At 42.4% G+C, this 18,932-nt stretch overlaps 1 protein-coding gene across 4 annotated transcripts in view; it reads right to left on the reverse strand.

Annotated features, from left to right (window-relative positions):
• The window catches only part of palm2akap2 (PALM2 and AKAP2 fusion), an 81,410-nt gene that overhangs the window by 60,570 nt on the left and 1,908 nt on the right, over positions 1–18,932 (reverse strand). For all 4 annotated transcript variants that reach the window (XR_013133691.1, XM_077019580.1, XM_077019581.1 and 1 more), the window contains exons 2-4: positions 14,356–14,401; positions 4,010–4,090; positions 564–694 (exon numbers count right to left, since the gene is read on the reverse strand). Coding sequence is in view for 3 of the 4 variants with exons in the window: in XM_077019580.1 (XP_076875695.1) it covers positions 564–694; positions 4,010–4,090; positions 14,356–14,401 (258 nt within the window). In the remaining variant the exon portion in view is untranslated. The remainder of the gene's footprint in view (positions 1–563; positions 695–4,009; positions 4,091–14,355; positions 14,402–18,932) is intronic.

An 18,932-nucleotide genomic window follows, 5' to 3' on the forward strand; every position in this document is an offset into this window, starting at 1 on the left:
AGGCAGTAATGCATTTGCTATGCAGTCATACCTCTGCATTTGTTTTTACTCTTAAAGTAACTAGTGCAAATGGGGAAACTATTAAAAAGCCATGGTTGGTGTCCTTGAGTAGATTCTGATTTATATAAATAGTGCACTATTTGACAGATGACGTTGTTATTTATAGCCTCCAAGGACAAGAGTATTAAACCAAACGTAATGCTCCTTTATTAGTTATTTCTATTGTTTTCTGTTCCAGGATAGAACAAGGAAAAAAGAAAAAATAGAATGTTTTCCATTGCCCTGCAGAACATTCCATGGAAGGAATCCTGCAATCACATCTGGGGCAACCCAAAGTGTAATGACATTACCATACACCAGATGAAATGGAAGGCAACTATTGTTAAAAGAGGGGTTATAATACTAGCTCTGAGCAGAGGTAATGTCGAAAATCATAAGTTTTGAAACTCATGTTCCCAAATAGACGTTGTGAAGAAGATGCAAAAGTAAAACCTTCAGCAAAATGGTTTATGAGGCAAAACCGTGGACAGCAGAAATGAGTGCACATAGAAACATACTGCTACCTGTGAACGGAGTCCTCTAACTTCTTTACATGTAACTCGTCCTGCTCAACCTGTTTCCTGCGCCCTTCTTCCTCTTCGTGAGGCCCTGCTGGGGTGCCTTGCAGAAGCCACCTCTCCCTCATGGCTTTGGACTAGTTTTTAACCAGAAAGCAAACAAACAAGAGAAAGAAATGCGTTGAGAAATGCGGTGAGGTTAAAACTGAATCAACATTGGATCACGTTTTAAAATTTTTGACATATTTGGATACTCTTACAAGCAAAACTGATTGCGAGTTCATGCTCAGGTGTGACACATTCACATTGCTCTGACCTGCACACTCAGGTAGCCACACTGGTGCACTCTCACCCCGTCACACATCACTTCAGCTTTCAATGCCGCATGCACGGCCTCTGCACATGAGTCACCAAACATCCAAAGGCAGATACTGCTGTAGCATGCATGTTCTCCAGTGAAGCTAGGGTTTAGCGGTCGGGCGGTATTCCACACACGCTCTCCTCTAGACAGCTGGCCTCATGCTGAGGACCGGTCCCCAGTACAACAGGAATGCTCCTGCCCATTACACAAGCTGTCCAAGGTATGCGGCTGCAAGCTGAGTGCCTCGGCTCGGATTACGGGCCTGTCCGCTTCTTCGCAGTATGAAGACCCGTAAAGCAGTTTTGAAACATGACTAAATGTTGCATAACATGCAGCAAAGCCAATTAGTTTGGGTGCTTCTTGTGTCACGATTTCTTTCGGTAGGTTAGCTTGCAAGTGATCATGTGAACACTCCACATTATGTAAAGGGATATTTAGTGCACGCAGCTTCAAAGATACAGACAGATTAGCAGATCCTAGAGCCAGCAGTCAATATCCTGAAGAGATGTGTCTGAAGACTACTACTGCTTAAAACCAATGGAATGGTCTTTATCTTTGATGAAAATTACTTTACTAAAACTTCCAGAGGAAATAACAAATAGTGCAAATAAATAAATATCAAATAAAATACATGAAAGTGTATACAAATAAAATACAAGAAAATGACGGGACTAAATACTATGCTTTCCATTGACCCCAATCATTCTTACTCGGCTATTGCAATCATTTGGAGACCCTTTTCCAGTGAGAACTTGGTTCAGGCTCTGCTAACACCCACAGCTAAATAAACATTCCATTTCCTGGATTGCCTCCTCCTTCCCAGCCCAAATTACTTTCTCGTTCACTCCACATTTCCTTTATAGAACATCAAAACGCTCCTGTAAATATTCTGAGGTAGCAGAATAGCAGAAGTATGCTAGCAGAGGTGGACTAGCAGAGGTGTGCTAGCAGAGTTGTGCTAGCAGAGGTATGCTAGCAGAGGTGTGCTAGCAGAGGTGTGCTAGCAGAGTTGTGCTAGCAGAGGTATGCTAGCAGAGGTGTGCTAGCAGAGTTGTGCTAGCAGAATTGTGCTAGCAGAGGTATGCTAGCAGAGTTGTGCTAGCAGAATTGTGCTAGCAGAGGTATGCTAGTTCGACTGCTTGGCATGTCAGCCTTGCTTGTTTATCCTGCCCCTCAGCCCAACATGCTTGTGTAATCTTTAGTGTCTCACCAGACCGCAAGCTTTATCACATCTCCTTCAGCCTGCAGACACAAGTGCCTTTTCTGTCTAAAGTTATTTTCTTAAGTGGGTTTGAGAACAAAATCTCGTTTGAGAATCACTTTAAACTTGGCCACATTTGTTTTTGTCAAACGTAACTAGCATAAAATGGGAGCAATTACGCTACAGTGCTATTCTGTGTAAATGAGGCAAATCTTCATCTATCTGATAACACCCCAAACATTCCTGAAGAGCATGTTTGTAAACTGTGGCATATCGCTTGGCATTATTTCTCCTACAGACCACTGCTGAAATCTGTGGAAATTACACCCAATTATCTTAAGAGTACAGAATTATATTAACTGAAGAGATACTAAACAAAAACTGCTAAAGTAGTATAAGTGCTTCACATATTAAAATGTAAACACTAAAAATGTCTTTGAGAGTAAAAAAATAAATAATTTATGTAATATTTTAAAATTATATTTCTCTTTCCAACAAATCATACACTCAAACGGCCACTTTATTAGGTACACCTTGCTAGTACTGGGTTGGACCCCCTTTTGCCTTCAGAATTGCCTTAATACTTTGTGGCATAGATTCAACAAGGCACTGGAAACATTCATCAGAGAGTCTGGTCCATATTGACATGACAGCATCACGCAGTTGCTGCAGATTTGTCGGCTGCACATCCATGATGCGAATCTCCCGTTCCACCACATCCCAAAGGTGATCTATTGGAATGAGATCTGGTGACTGTGGAGGCCATTCGAGTACAGTGAACTCATTGTCATGTTCAAGAAACCAGTCTGAGATGATTCGCGATTTATGACATGGTGCATTATCCTGCTGGAAGTAGCCATCAGAAAATGGGTACACCGTAAAGGGATGGACATGGTCAGCAAAAATACTCAGGTAGGCTGTGGCATTGACACGATGCTCAATTGGTACTAATGGGCCCAAAGTGTGCCATGAAAATATCCCCCACACCATTGCACCACCACCACCGGCCTGAACCGTTAATACAAGGCAGGATCCATGCTTTCTTGTTGTTGACACCAACTTCTGACCCTACCATCCGAATGTTGCAGCAGAAATCGAGACTCATCAGACCAGGCAATGTTTCTCCAGTCTTCTATTGTCCAATTTTGATGAGCCTGTGTGAATTGTAGCCTCAGTTTCCTGTTCTTAGTTGACAGGAGTGGCACCCGGTGTGATCTTCTGCTGCTGTAGTTCATCCACCTCAAGGTTCGACGTGTTGTGCGTTCAGAGATGCTCTTCTGTATGCCACGGTTGTAATGACTGGTTATTTGAGTTACTGATGCCGTTCCATCAGCTCGAACCAGTCTCACCATTCTCCTCTGACCTCTGGCATCAACAAGGCATTTGTGCCCACAGAACTGCCACTCACTGGTTATGTTCTCTTTTTCAGACCATTCTCTGTAAACCCTAGTTATGGTTGTGCGTGAAAATCCCAGTAGATCAGCATTTTCTGAAATACTCAGACCAGCCCGTCTGGCACCAACAACCATGTCACGTTCAAAGTCACTTAAATCACCTTTCTTCCCCATTCTGATGCTTGGGTTTGAACTGTAGCAGATCATCTTGGCCATGTCTACAGGTCTAAATTCATGGAGTGCTGCCATGCGATTAGCTGATTTGACATTTGCGTTAATGAGCAGTTGTACAGGTGTACCTAATAAAGTGGCCGATGAGTGTGTATTTTCCTTGGTCCACTTCTAGATATTTGCATGTAAGTACTTTTTTAAACACAATATCATATACTATAGTTCATAAAATGAAAAAAAAAACAAAACTTTTTTTTTGCTCTATGTCAGGCTGCCCCAAAACCTGAACTAAATCATTTTTGATGTACAAGAGGGTGTTTCTTACTTTGAGATGCTGGAGTTGTAGAACAAGGTCATCCAACTGTCTTCTCTTGTCTTCAATCTCCGATTGCCTTTTACGCTTCTCCTGAAGAGTATTAGAAGAGTAATTAGACTTATTATGGTTATGGCTATATTCAGTTATTTACTGTTTACTGAGGTTCTACCATCTATCTTACGTATGACATTGTTCTAATATATATATATATATATATATATATATATATATATATATATATATATATATATATATATATATATATATATATATAATCCCTGATGCTTACCATTGTTTAAAAAAATGAGAGAAAGCTGTATATGTTCTGGTTATTGTCCAAGTTTCTGTTGCATTAGGTTAAATCAGAGTTAAATCAAATCTTGCCTTTTAGTGAGATACGGGGCCAGATGTGTGCATGCTGTCTGTACCGAACACATGCAGAACAAACACACTGGTTTACAATGTAATACAAATACTACTTGCATACAGTCATTCGATATCACTGTGAGATAGGAAGATGATAGTTGGATCGTCCTCAAAGGCCTGTTGAACTCATGAGTATCTACACTGAACCTTCTCAGGAGCCTTTAGCTGCCTTCTAAGACACATGCATTTCTATACAAACATTTCCATTCCCCCCGTCACTCTCAGCCCTCAAACAGGAGAAAGGTCACATGTTTGTCTTTCCCTCAACTCCGCTCTGTCACAGTTGGTAAGAGGAGCCTTCATATGGGAATCTGTAGTTAATGTCCATTTAAGGATATGGATGAACCGAACCAGAAGTAAGTAATGGATCTCTGGGAGCTGGGTGACAGCAGCTTGTATGTGAATGACATTAGACATGCAGGCTAAAGAGGACAGACATTACAAAGCAAAATCCAGCATGTTTCTGTATTAAGGTACACCCAAGACCTTCAAACTAAAATGTCCCAATGTGCAAGTCATCGTTATTAGTGTTCCCTAAACATAAACTATGCAATGAATGTCATACACACGAGGAACTGAAGTGTCCCACCACTATGTAGATATACTGTTACTTTCTACTGTATGTATGACTGAACATATTGTAAAATTACAACACAACGTAATAAGCCCCCCTCAGTATCCAATAACAAGACCAATAATAGTTGCCAAACATTATTAGCACAATACTGGTGGACTGTGGAGGAGAGTGGGGGTTACTCTGTTGAGTGGCTGCAATGCCCAACAGATATAGTTCCCCCCTTCATGGTAAACTGTACTTGTGATTCACTTCCTGTCCTCTTACTGCAAACAACTACAAAACACAAGTAAAGTAGCATGTTGCCACATATGTAGGCCACTCTGCTTCTTCAGCATGCAGCTTTGATTGCACTGCTCTGCTTTCCAGACCTGGACTACAGGCTCCCCTGGGCTCTCACACAGAATGTGCACTAATATGGAATCCAGATGTTAGCGCCGAGCAAATCGACGCCTACAAATGGGCTTTTATACAGACTGCTTCTCAGTGAAATGTTACATGAGGTGAAATAAAGAAAGGCTTCGAGCTTCTGATCAGGATCGTAGATAAAGGATTCCTGGATTAGAAATAGATGTGAAAGACAACATGTCACAGAAGGCAGAAGCCCTGCTTTATTTAACATAGACTGCTCATGTTAATTATTAACCCCCAACAAGATATCAAGGACAGAACTCACATAAACACACACACGGTTTATGCAACAGGTTGCATAAACCGAAGCCAACACTAAGACTAAGCTTTGCAGGGCTGTAGTAGTCTGTCTCAAGATTGATTCCTCCCTCACAGAGCTTTCTTGGCCTGTTGCAAAGTTTCTCTAACTGTCCAAGCAGACACGTCTGAGGTCTGTTTAATCCTCTAGTTATAAACCACATCTGATGATTACCAGCTTGGCAGGAGCAGCATAAACTGTGGATGTTTGGGATGGCCTTGGGCTTAAACCTGTTCTTAATGTTCCAGGGCACCTTTCCAGTGCTTCCTCCAGTACTGTGTAGATTGCAAAAATAAAACACAAAGGCCTTGAGTTAAATTCGGTATTGCCCAAATTGTTCTATTATTTTGACATGTTATCAAATGTGCTTTTGTTTAGATGTGTTGCTATTTGTAAGTTGGTGGAAGTTTTTGAGTTGCAGCCAAGCACCAGCTCCTCCATTAAATCTAGGACATACTATGATATTTCCATTGCCTTCCAAATATACTTGTAATTTTATGCTAATGTACAATACATTTTATTATGAGAACCAAGGCTGTTTACAGTACATCAGCACTAACACTACTACAATCCGTCAGTGGCCTACCCTGTTAGTTCTCTGAGTGGCTATAATTACCTTGACAGCCCGTTTTACACCACGTGTTTGGTAAATAAACTCCAAGCGTCTTGCCAAGCATGCTGACACATTCTGAAGCTTGGATGAAAAAAATAAACCGGGCAGGAGGATCTCTGCATGTCAGGCATGTCAAGCATGTCAAGCATGTGTGACACTTTCTTCATCATGAACACTGTTGCTAAGACCAGCAAGCTATGAAATACTAAAGTCCAAAGATGATGTCATAGGTGAGTTAGTCATGCCTAATGTAGAGGTTGAACTTTAGGGGAGGGGATCTAGGCACAGCAGGTAAAATATAAATAGTAGGTAATATATAAATAAGTCATATTAGCTGTGCATGTAGAAGGGATGAGGTTTACACAAAGACCTTTCACTTCTGGGATAAAATTGAAAACATATGTACTCCATTTTGATTTCCTGCCAGCAACAACCATAGGCAGGCACAGAGAGAAGCAGCCTCTTCTGAGAGGACTATTTTGCATACACGAGTGTTAGAGAGACACAGAATAAGAGAAAGATTTGACATGTGGTCTGAAATCCTGACCAGCACAATCCCACTGAGAATAACAGCCTAGCTGAACTCACATTGTGCGGCCATGAACCTTGGCTGGGTACCGTGACTTCCAACAGCATCTCATTTGTTTTCTTGCCAGCAATCTGTAGAAATTCTGGGGTACTGAAACTTTCCCCACTGTGATCACAAAACTGGAAGGCGGTGCTGAGGGCTTATGTCGGAGCGGAGTCTAATCCGTAGATTAGCACAGCCATAAACATCTGGACCAGCAGACCACGTCCGGTCCTGAGGCGGCTGCAGTCAGCCAGCCTGCTGCTACACTACAGCCTCTCTCAGGGACACGGTACCCGAGCTCCACGCGCAACGTGTTTATCACCACACGTGAGGGCTAGCTGCTCGGGCCTGGTCCACGTGTCACAGCTGAGGAAGGTCATGCTGTGGCTGAAAGATGCGAGTCCGGCGTAGCGTTCCTTTAAGTGGGGGGGGCTGACTTTTGTAATGTGTCATTGTCAACACCCACACTCTCACGCCTCTGCTGCCATCTATGCTGACATTTCTGATGACTGTTTCAGCCCTCTTCTCCTGATGAAAACAAACTACTTCACAGTTTGACAGGACCACAGTGAGGCACATTTAACTGTTGAAGCTTTTTAAGCATTCTGCAGTTGCTAATAACTTCATTTAAAACATTTTGTACAGTTGTTTCAGTTGTTTTCACACTTATTCAACACTTTTTATACTTGTCATGTTTTTGAAACACTCAGCACACCAGTTCACCTTTGGTGCAAAATGCACTTTAACAAAACACTTTCAATTTCATCCAAAAGTGATTCATGCTACCATAAGCAGAACTAAAAGCAACAAAAAGAAATAAACTGGAAAAACCACAGTGTTCTTCAGGGGTTTACTCTATTCAGCATACTTTATTCAATCAATAACAAATATCAAACTTTAATACCAAATGAGTATTTTCACTATATTAAGTAATTCGTACATATTTGTCTATGAACATCAGGTCTGCTGCTGGCCTGGTCCATCCATCCTGTCCACTGCATTTGACCACAGATTTCCATTGATATCACGCTGAATATATGGTAACAGGGCACAAACATCAACCACCTGGGTAGACTGGTATCTGATAAGAGAACCAGGTGTTTCTGCAAAACTGGGAAAATGTCTCTAGTCACAACTACATCTATATTTTCCCTATATACACACACATCTCAATGTAATCAAGATCTTTTTGGAAAAAAAAAGGAATATAATGCTAAAAATCAAAATAATTCAGCTGATATTTTCATTTGTCTGTCAAAGTGAAACATATTCCATTCAGCGATCAGAAGACAAGAACTGGTCTTGTGACTGGAGGGTCGTGGGTTTGATTCCCCGGCCTGAGGCCATGACTGAGGTGCCCTTTAGGAAGGCACCTAACCCCAACTGCTCTCCGGGCTAGGGCTGCCCACCGCTCTGGGCATGTGTGCACCACAGCCCTCTAGTGATCACTATTGTGTGAGTGTGTGTGTGTGTGTGTGCGCACCACAGCCCCCAGTGATCACTAGTGTGTGTGTTCTCACTGCATAGATGGGTAAATACGGAGGACAAATCAAAAATCAAAATTGACAAATACAGCAACTTAAATGTCAGCAAGATTTGCTGCACACATGTTTGCTGGCCATGAACACTGGCTGAGAGGTATTAATGATTTTTAAGAAGTGGTGATTGCCTTTTGTATCAAAGCAATACAAAAGTATTGACACTTTAGTTCACATAGTCTATTTATAGGCGTTTTGAAAAAGTGGACAAATTATTGAGATGAGTATGAAAACTCTTGTTTTTATGTGTCCCGATTCCAAATGACATTATGATGTGCTTTTAAGTTCTTATTTGAGCTAGAGTCAATAACACCTCCAACTGGCTACAGTGACAGTCATATCAAGGCAGAGGGTAAAGCCAGCCATGGTGAGGTGGACTCCATATCACAACAGTCACAAGCATTTATCTCAGTGGACTAACTAAAATAGAACTGACATGCCTTTCTCCGTGAGCAGCTTGAGAATGGAAACAGCAGATAAACTCTTCTGATGATCCATGCTTTGTTCATGCACGCGTGTATTTCACCAAAGTTTTGACCATCATAACTACAGATTTTTATTTTGGCTGATGAAGCAAACATTATGGTAGTCAATTGTAATGGCGATACTTAAAAAAAAAAAAAACCCACAGTTCCTTGGGGCACGCTGAATGCAACAAGTAGTTCAGATATTTGCTTAGGCTATTATAAATGTCTGAGTGTGAGTTTATTCAACACACACCTTTAATGTGGGTACTGTGCCACTGCACACCAAACAAACGCTTTTGTTTATTAGGTGTCTGGAAGAACATTCTGGAAACAGTTCACTGATACACAATGCATAACGTACCCAAGACAGATCTGTTGTCTGTGAACTGTCTGGGCAAGGACACCAGCAGGAACAGGTGTAGAGTCAGCAGAGGAAACACTTTTCCAAGAGTAAATCTCAACACGAGCTTGAGCAGCTTGTCTGTACATAGCTGGCTGTCTAAAGGAGGAGGCTGGAACCCACTGAGTCCTGCGTATTCTTTAAAAACAGAAGCCAGCTTGTCTCGCGTCATACTGTGAGCACACCGTGTTACCATTTAGTGCTCATTAACACTTTTATGTTAACCCTACAACATTCTCATTAGGTGTTACAGGTAAACAAAGTACTCTCTAGGCTTAAGCAACATACAGTCTGATTACAGTGAGCAAGAAAATGGCTTCAACATGAACCATTTTAGACGAACACATAGTTGATAAGGACTATGGCGGAATATAATAGTAGTTATTCCATGAGCACTCTGGCTAGCACTCGATTACCAACTGGTCTGTTGTTGATTAGATCACGTGGCATGCACTCACCCTAAACATAGGACTGAGCAACAAATGTGTCCAACATCATTGCAGGACTCTGTACACAAAAAATCATATTCAAATGTTTATATTTATGTTCATATCAAACACCATGGTTATTGCATCGTTTATGACAAAGTAATGACTGAAATAAATCTTGTTTACTATCTCTTTCACTCTTGTTCACTCAGTTTCACTCTTGTTTACTATCTCTTTCACTCTTGTTCACTCAGTTTCACTCTTGTTTACTATCTGTTTCATTCTTGTTTACTAAAACCTTAAGCCAATTGCATCTACTGAGTATAAAGAGCCCAATCTGCCATAACCAGATATAATAATCGTCCATGTTCAGTATGCAACCACTTAGCACAATTAATATCCGAACATTCATGTTTGCTGTTCCAGCAAAGGCAATTAGATGTCTAGAATCAACATTTCTAGCGAGGTGGCAACAAACAAAACAGGCCAGATTTGATATGATAAAGGCCATCCCATACTGTACAGGGCATCCTAATAGTCATCTGCTGAGAAGATTACTCTATTACGCTGAAGCCACATTAATGAACACCCATATATGTGTGAGCACGGCATGGTTTAACATGCTCATGGGTTATTTTTGCATCTGAGTGTACTCTACTGTTACCAAAGCTGTTCCCAGTATTTGAATCCCAGTCCACTGAGTATGGGCCGTGTTGTAATATCTAGTAACCAAAAACCAACTTAGAATATGATCTGTACTTAACGTAACAGGAAAAAAATGAAAAAAATCAAAAATCAAAGGTGCTTGAAATGATTAAAGTGACTGCGCCATACACACTGAAGGTGTAAGACAGATGTACCTCAGGTGTGGATGTCCTCACCCTACATGATCATGTCTGATTCCTTATGTCGAGCCCCCAGCCAGCTTTGCTGAACTCCTCATAATGGTTTAAATGGCCATATTTCTTAATAGCTGTTATGGTGTTGACCAGTCGCACTACATACATGGAGGTCCATGACGTTCACAATCTCGTCTGAATATGTGCACAGCCACTTTCATTCTATCACCTTAACCTATTAAACATATAAATTTAGGTGTGTTATTTATTTGTATATTCATTTACAAATAAACCACAACATATGGTCTAAAATCATGTCATTAACTGAAACGAACAGATGAATCATTTAGAGAACAATTTATAAAGACTTGATTTATGGAAACACTTAAGATTTAGGTTAACAAATGTATGACAGAACAGACTAACGCATTAAGTGCTTATAGTTTACAGGCATATGGCCTTTAGCCTTGTGGCCTGGAGTTGCTTTGACGTCAGCTCCTCGTTCCCTGTGGTAATGGAAGGCAAATGAGCTTCGACTCCTAAGAGCTACAGAGAGCTGAAACCACCTGAGGGGGCGGGTCTCATGCCTCTGCCACGCCCTCTTCAAATATGCTGAACGTCATCCAAGAGGGCTGAGACAGCTGTCGTTAAATTTAGCTGGACTGCAACTGCTGCCCTGCCCTTGCTAGCAAGAGCGCCTTGCAAAGTAGAAGAGGAGGAGAGGGACATGGGGTGGGGGTTGGGGGGGGTCAGGGGCAAGAGAGGCCCGAGCCTGATCTCACATGGAGTCTTCTATGTCCATGTGTGAATAACTGTGGGTGTGTGGACGCTAGGGAGAGGCCGAGCCTCCCAGGCAGGGCCCACGCTCTTCCCAACCCAGTCATTTGCAATTAACAACCCAGTGGTTCGCCTCTCGTTCAAGCTATAGCGACATTGCCTCACTCATTGGCCAGAGGGTGGGGGGGCGGACCTCAGAGCCGAGTAGGCTCGGCCGCACAGTGCCACAGCTCGGGCTGTGGGCTGAAGTTGTGGAACAGAACTGCAAGCTAATGACACCGAGGAGAAGACTGCAGGCCCCAGACAAAGCCCGATTGTTCGTGAAATGTATACGTCTGCATGCAGCTTTGCTGAGATGTGATAATCGCATGTGGGACAAAGCGAAGGGGAAAGTGATAGTATGAAGATGTTGGGTCAGTCATTTAATATGGAGCAGTGCACATGTTGTTCGCCACATTCATTGTTTGCGATATAATGCTAATATCGTTAGACAAGAAAATATTGTTCATTTGCAGTAAGTGAAACACTCCCAGCATGTCAGCAGTGCTTAAAATACATTAATCCTGCAAACTGTAATCAGTGCCAAATTAATTACCCCCAAAATACAGCTTTGGGTTTGGTTGGCTTCAGATGCACGTCTGCTTTTGGACTGCTTGGTCAACTTCAAGCAGCCCACAGCTCTTGCTGTTTTGGAGTGCATGGGAAAAGGAGGAGGCCGAGATTAAATATGTGCTTGGACTAAAACAGACCCTCCACAGAGGAAGAGCGAGAAACATTCAGATCTTCATGGGTCCAGAAGCTTGTGCCGTCTTACTGGTTAAGTCAAGAAGCACCCTCCACCTCCACCTCCACCCCTGTGAGTGGGAGACGGGAGGCAGTGTGTTTAATTGTCTGTGTAAACACAGAGGTGTGAGAGGTGTCCATTTCGTGTAGTAAAACTGCAGCCATGGCCAATGTGTTTATGACAACCCCACTGGCTGCCACTGGGAAACCTTATATCAGCTGTTCAGTCATACTAAGAGCACGTGGATAAGGCCTTAATAATTTACGCTCATCCAACAGATGGCTTGGCTGAAATGATAAAGACGCTCTGTGATCTATTCTAAATATTTGCAATTTATAGTAGAGTTTAAGAATGCATTGAAGAATGCATTTAAGAATGCATGTTTTAATACTAGTACTATTAATAATTAAAGTAATAAAAACACCAAGATAATAGCAAATAAATAATAGTAATAAACATTTTTAAATGCCTTTTAATCTGACAAAAATGAAAAATCTTAAATATGTGAAATGCAATCTAAAAAAAATCTATAAAAAATCTTCTCAACAAATGTCTGGTAAGGGAGAGTTTCATAGATTTGGAGTAGAAAAGCCTTAAAATATTAAGAACAAAAAGTTTTCTTAACATTCTTAATGTGAAAAAAAGTTAACATGGTCTCAAAAAAAAGGTTTGGCATATATGTAATCAGACCATCTGAAACGCATTTGAGCATTAGGAGTGAATGATTTGATGCTATGCTTGCATTATTGTGATTATTTATAAAGTGTATCTTTTCAGAGCATATTGTACTCATAAGATGCCAAAGATATTCTGCATTTCTCACAACAAAAAAGATTAGTACATTAATTAATTGAAAAGAGTTTGTAAACAACTGGTTTTCAAAAACTCATTAAAACTGCATAGTAATGAATAGATTATTGAATTTTTGTGCATTATGGCATTCCCTCTTTTTTTGATTGGCTGACACTTGGAGTCAACAATGTAAGTTAATGCAACTCAATAATGGCCACACACCATTAAAAGCAGTTTGTGGGGGACATTAGAACAGTAGAACAGTGCAGTAAACATTTGTTAGCTTTTAAGCTCTTTTAAACCCAAAGGGAAGAAAATTATCCTGCCAGTTTCAGACTGATATGGCTCATGATTTTCTGTCTGCGGAAAAAACAGAGACAACTAAAAGACACAATACAGTACTATAGCAGAGCTACACTTACTACTGAATGACCTCTAGTGACAGTATAGTTTCTTTCTAATTTTAAACATTTGTATTTCCAGGGTAGTGCTATTTTAGTATTTCACTTCAACAAACCATTGCTCTGATATAAATCATTTCCAATATCCACGTCATTTCCTGGACTTTGTTGATGCTCTGCCAAGTGACTGTTCCCTCCTCTGGCTTAAATGATGGAAACATTTTTAGGCTGAGTCCCTTTGAAACATCCTTCCAGAGTCTAGCCTCCTCACCAGTGGCGTAAGCCCAGGCACTTGTGCAGACGCTGTTAAAAGGCTCTCACTCACTCACAGAACTAAACACCTCTTCTGGGCTCCTGAGCTACTGGCCGACGTCTGCCTACTTCTGCCTGTCAGACCTAAGCTGTCTCAGTGAAGCACTATCTATCTCCGCACTTAACCTTTAGCATAGCAGTTATCGTCCCAAAGTCATTTGCTTCTTCTCATGCTAACCTTTGCCAAGAAACTTGTGGTCATTAATTAAACCTGAAAGACATTTTTATATTACTGTACTGGACCCTCTATGGTAAACAGAGCCCTAATTAGACCTGACCATGTCAACATTTGTAACCTCTCTGTCTGACGAATGTATAATCAGAATTGCAAGGATGCTAGCAATGCAGCCAGAATAGTTCTCCATCTGTTGCTCACTACTCCGGTGTGCAACGAAGCCCTCTAGCTGTCACCGAAATTAGCCCGCTCGGCCACGCTAGGCTAAAACTTCTGCACTGTGCTTCACGCCATGCTTTATGAATGTTTAGAGCTCAATGTTCTCTCACACCGCCTGCACAAGAATCTGTGTGAAGGCAACACAGGTGGTATCTGCGCCTACTCCGCCAGCCCACCAGCCCACAGTTCTGTTCCTGCCGCTAAGATCCAGCACAAGAACTGAGCAGAGACTAATGTGTGGTGCTCCGCAGCAGATCTGCTCTGGCGTAACAGCATCAGCAGGAAGGGGCTGTGGAGGAAGAGAGGAGAGGAACAGGAGAATGGACTCACCGACAGAGCCTGCAGTCGCTCCTTGTGTAGCTCAGCTTCAGCCATCCTGGAAAGACAAAGGTGGAGGTCTCAGAAAGCGTCCCGGCGCACGTGTTTGTGAGGAGGCGATAGGAAGGGTATCACACACGCACACACACACAAACACACATGCACACACGTCCAGTTCTGATAGTGTGCTCAGATCCAGTCAGACTGTGTGCTGAGGGCAAGTTCTTCTCATTCACTGGCCATGTGCCTGCCAGACAGCCTCTGTCTTTCTGCCTCTCTCTCTCTCTCTCTCTCTCTCCTCCCACCTCCCTCACAGTCACAGGCCATGTATGTGCAGCAGGAGAGGCAGCAGGGAGGAGGAAGGGAGAGGTGGATAGTGCAAGTGCCTCATTTTGCCCCCTCCCCACAATTCACAGGGGGCTGCTAGGTAACGGGTGGCACTGTCACCAAGGAGGAGGGGAGGACTACAGCGTGTCACACCTAGTCCTGCTACTGCAGCACGTGGGGAGAGAGAGAGAGAGAGAGAGAGGGGAGAGAAGGAGAGCAATAAAGAGATAAAGAGTCTGTTGGGAGGTAAAGGAGAGGTGTGACTTACACTTGAGATATGGCCTTTCTATTTTACTTATGAAATACTATACAATTGTTAACCAAATACCATACGCTTATTAAACAAATACTATATGTTTGCTGAAATGTTAATAAAATGAGCATTTTAGCAGGTTTCTGAGTTTGGTTTAAAACAAAGAGAATTACTGAGGAAGACGTTGGGTAAAAGAAATAGGACCTAGTTCATTACAGTTATAACCGCTCATTCAGCTTGCAAATGAAAAAAAAAAACACTGAATTAACAATGCAGAGCGGCTCAGCTGACCAGCAGAAACATTGGCAGCACCTTGACTTTCTCAGTTGCCGACAATCACTTTTAACAGCTTCACCATGCTTGTTGAATTCCATTTTTTACAACTGTTGCTGAGAGGCTTGGTGAGAGTAAGGGGGGGGGGGGGGGGGGGGGGGATGGGGGGCTCCTACTGACTCCTTCTCCCGCACAGCCTCTCTTCATTTCTCTCTGGCGGAGGGACACAAAAAGTCCTTATATGGTGAAAAGGCTGAGCTAAGCACGGCTCAGTCTGGAAGGCCATACGTGTGAGGAAAATCTCAGGGGAATAGCTAGAAATGCACTGAATGAGAACGCAGTGTAAATGTAGCACAGCATGGCAGTTTCTTCTCTTACACAGATTGTGACACAGGATAAAGGGCTGGCCCTTTCTTAATGTATTACTACTCATAGATCTACATTAGTATGTCACGTTTGATCATTTACCGTGTACCTTTTTCATTATGACATACATGGGACATACATACACACACTAACAGAACCTGGAATGATCGTGAACATTTCCATCACTGTTAGTGTAGTGGCTCCGTTATTTGCAGAAACCTCTGTAGTATTCTGTAGCACCCATCACTACTATGTTAATGGCAACTCAAGCACATAATAACAATGCACTCAATGACACTACTTGTGCTAGCAAATGTATTAGAATGCTGTTATTCACTGGCTAAACCTGCTTCAAATATTAGTTCTAGTTTAGCAATGGGAAAAGTAGTCAACAGCAGCATGACCATGCACTCTCAGGAGAGTTACAGCAAACATGGGTTGAGAATTGATGTAACATTAAAAGTGACAATTTTGCTTGCCCACCAAGGGTCAACAGCTGAAAAAGTACATTAGCCAGAATACTGCACATGGGGCCACATCTCAGCTCCTCTGTGGCGGCCTGGGCTATTTAACGGCTCACAAAGACTTATGCACTGTAAGTAAATACGAATATGACACAACAGAAATGTGAACATTATACCATAATGCATTGTCTTGATTAGATCAAACTGTCTGGGAGTGAGCACTGAAACCACACAATGTTTTAAGATGTGCGCCATTAATAACCACCACTTGTGTGTGTGTGTGTGTGTGTGTGTGTGTGTGTGTGTGTGTGTGTGTGTGTGTGTGTGTGTGTGTGTGTGTGTGTGTGTGTGCTGTTGTAGGATATCTCTTCCAGTGAATCTAGCACGAGTCAGGTAACTTGGCTGATAGGCGAGTTATACACACTGCGCTGTATAGAATTGGTGGTTGGGTCAGCTTAGTGGTCAATTGCCTCATGACATAAGATTAAACCTCCAGGGTTCAGTAAACCCTTCTGGCTACTATAGCATACCAGCAGCCCAGTGTAGGGAAGGAAAGAGAGAGAGAGAGAGAGAGAGAGAGAGAGAGAGAGAGACAGACAGACAGACAGACAGACAGACAGTGAGAGGGTGAGGGGAAAAGAGAGAGGGAGAAAGAAGTGATATAGTGAGAGGGGGATGAAGAATGGCAGAGGGGGAACATGGGAACAGCAGCAGAAACGGGCTGTGATGGTCCTCGCTCGTACGGCTGTGGGTCTGTCTCACTGGTGGATCATAAACTGCAGCAGTCTTTGGTGAGCGGAGGAAATTCCTGGTCGTTCGCGTAACAGCTGGAAATAGGCTAAAAGCCACAAACACACAGCTAAAAGCCGCGCTCGCACACTGCAGTCTCAAAGTCGAGAAGGCTCATGAGTCCACAACTCATTTTGAAGGCCCCTGTGTGCAACATTTCTGACTTGTTTGTTTGGCCAGGGCAGTGTGGAAACCCCCCAGTACAGTAGACCAGTTCAGCACCACATTCTAACAGACCACGTGAGCATTCATTGTTTAGATGTTTACTGAAAGATGAATGAATTAGAAATGCACAGTGGAGCAAAGGCTATTCTGAGTATCTTCCACGGGCGTTTAACCCCTTTTCATAAGCTTACGTCTGAAACTGCAGACCTCACTAGGATGGTTTGCTTTACTTTACACTTGCTTTACTTTAAACTTGTCGATATGTGAATGGGAGAAGATTAAATGACATCCATCTTTGTGCTTGGTCACAACAGACCTAGACTCTGCCCCACAAACGTACGGATGACGTCAAACTCAAATGAAGTGCTTGGTTCTCCACGTAAGTGCTCCGCAGACAAGAGGGGGGGGGGGGGGGGGGGGGGTGCTGGGGAGGCCAGCACTCTGCACTCATTGGCTGGTTTAAAGTTCTGCCCGCCTCTCCTTGCTGCGTCATCAGTCACCGTAACAGACAAAAGCAACAGTGTTACTTTGGCATGGTGACCTCATCCCAACAGCAAGGCACACTAATGCCTTCCAGATGCTGCAGAAGTAAAAAAATCTGGGAATCAGAGACCAAATAAACACCAGCTGAATTGCCCCCAAACTTTTTTTTTCTTTTTTAAAGGAAACATGCCCCAGCAGGCAGATGCCTGTGCGTCTAAGGGAACAAACACACTGGTGGCTTTGCAGTCTTTCTGCCTGCGTGTCGATTTGCAGTGTCTGGTAAATGTGGATGCAGTATGCAGCTCTCTAGCAGGCAGGACTGAAATGTGTAATGAATGCTTCATCTGTAATGAATGTTTCAAAAAGTGTATGCAACAAGGTTTGCTTTTGTGCCTTTTTGAAGTTGTCAGTTTGATATGTTTGCACTCAACCAACCCCCTTCAGCTCTATTAAAATATTATAACTATAGATCAAAAAACATTCTTTAAAATGAATCAGTTGAATGCCTATATTCAGTCAATTAAGCCTGCCATAAAAACAGGAAAATCACTGGGTAAACTAGCCAAAGATCCTGACAAAAAACCATAATATACAGTGACTTGGGTGATCAATATGTTTTTATTTTTTACATTCACATTCTCAGTTTCTGTGTGACTTGCTGAAAATAGATTTTTATTCTGCAAACAAGTTCGTCTTTGTGGTCAGATGGGGTCAGCAGGCAGAGGCCAGTGGTAGCCTGACCCAGGAAATGTGACGCTCAAATGGGGCTCTGCTCTTCTTCTCACGGAGCCTGCTCCACACTCCAGCTCCCCGTGTTTATGGAGCCATTAGCTCTGGACCTTGTCAACGCTCTTGTGCCGGCTGTACGTCTGTAAACACAAGCTGTCTGACACTACGGGACTTCTTACTTAACTCTTTGTTGTTTAGAAACTAATATCATTAAATCTTCCAGCTGTGGTCCAAATGCCAACCTGAATTTTCGGAATAGAATTCTAGGTATGCATTAATGCAGCTTGCATTTTAAATATGTAATTGATGCAGTCTATCCATATGAAGAAGACATTAGTTATGGAACAACAAAAAGGATGTGTGACCAGATAAATATAATAAATATGTTTTAACAACCGCAATGCATACTGTATATCATATATCATGGTATTTCTTTGTGGTATGAATCATAACAGAACGAATTTGAGCAGTGTCTCTCTAAGGGCAGCTCAACTTCTCTGTGTCATGCTAATGATGTGGCTCAACATTGTCTGATGATAGAAGGACCCTAGCAGTGCAGTAAGCGCTAACAACACAACTCCAGCACATTCTTGTAAACAACAGCACCTGCTTGAATAAATGAAGTGATTCAACACAACTTTCAACACGACCTTGAAACCTCCCGAACTGAACTCAAGTTCTGGCTCAGCCAACTTCCTGGCAAAGCCTTCACTTTCACTTAAAATGCAGACTCGGCACTA

The sequence above is a fragment of the Brachyhypopomus gauderio genome, chromosome 10 (genome assembly GCF_052324685.1).
Source record: "Brachyhypopomus gauderio isolate BG-103 chromosome 10, BGAUD_0.2, whole genome shotgun sequence".
NCBI lineage: Eukaryota > Metazoa > Chordata > Actinopteri > Gymnotiformes > Hypopomidae > Brachyhypopomus > Brachyhypopomus gauderio.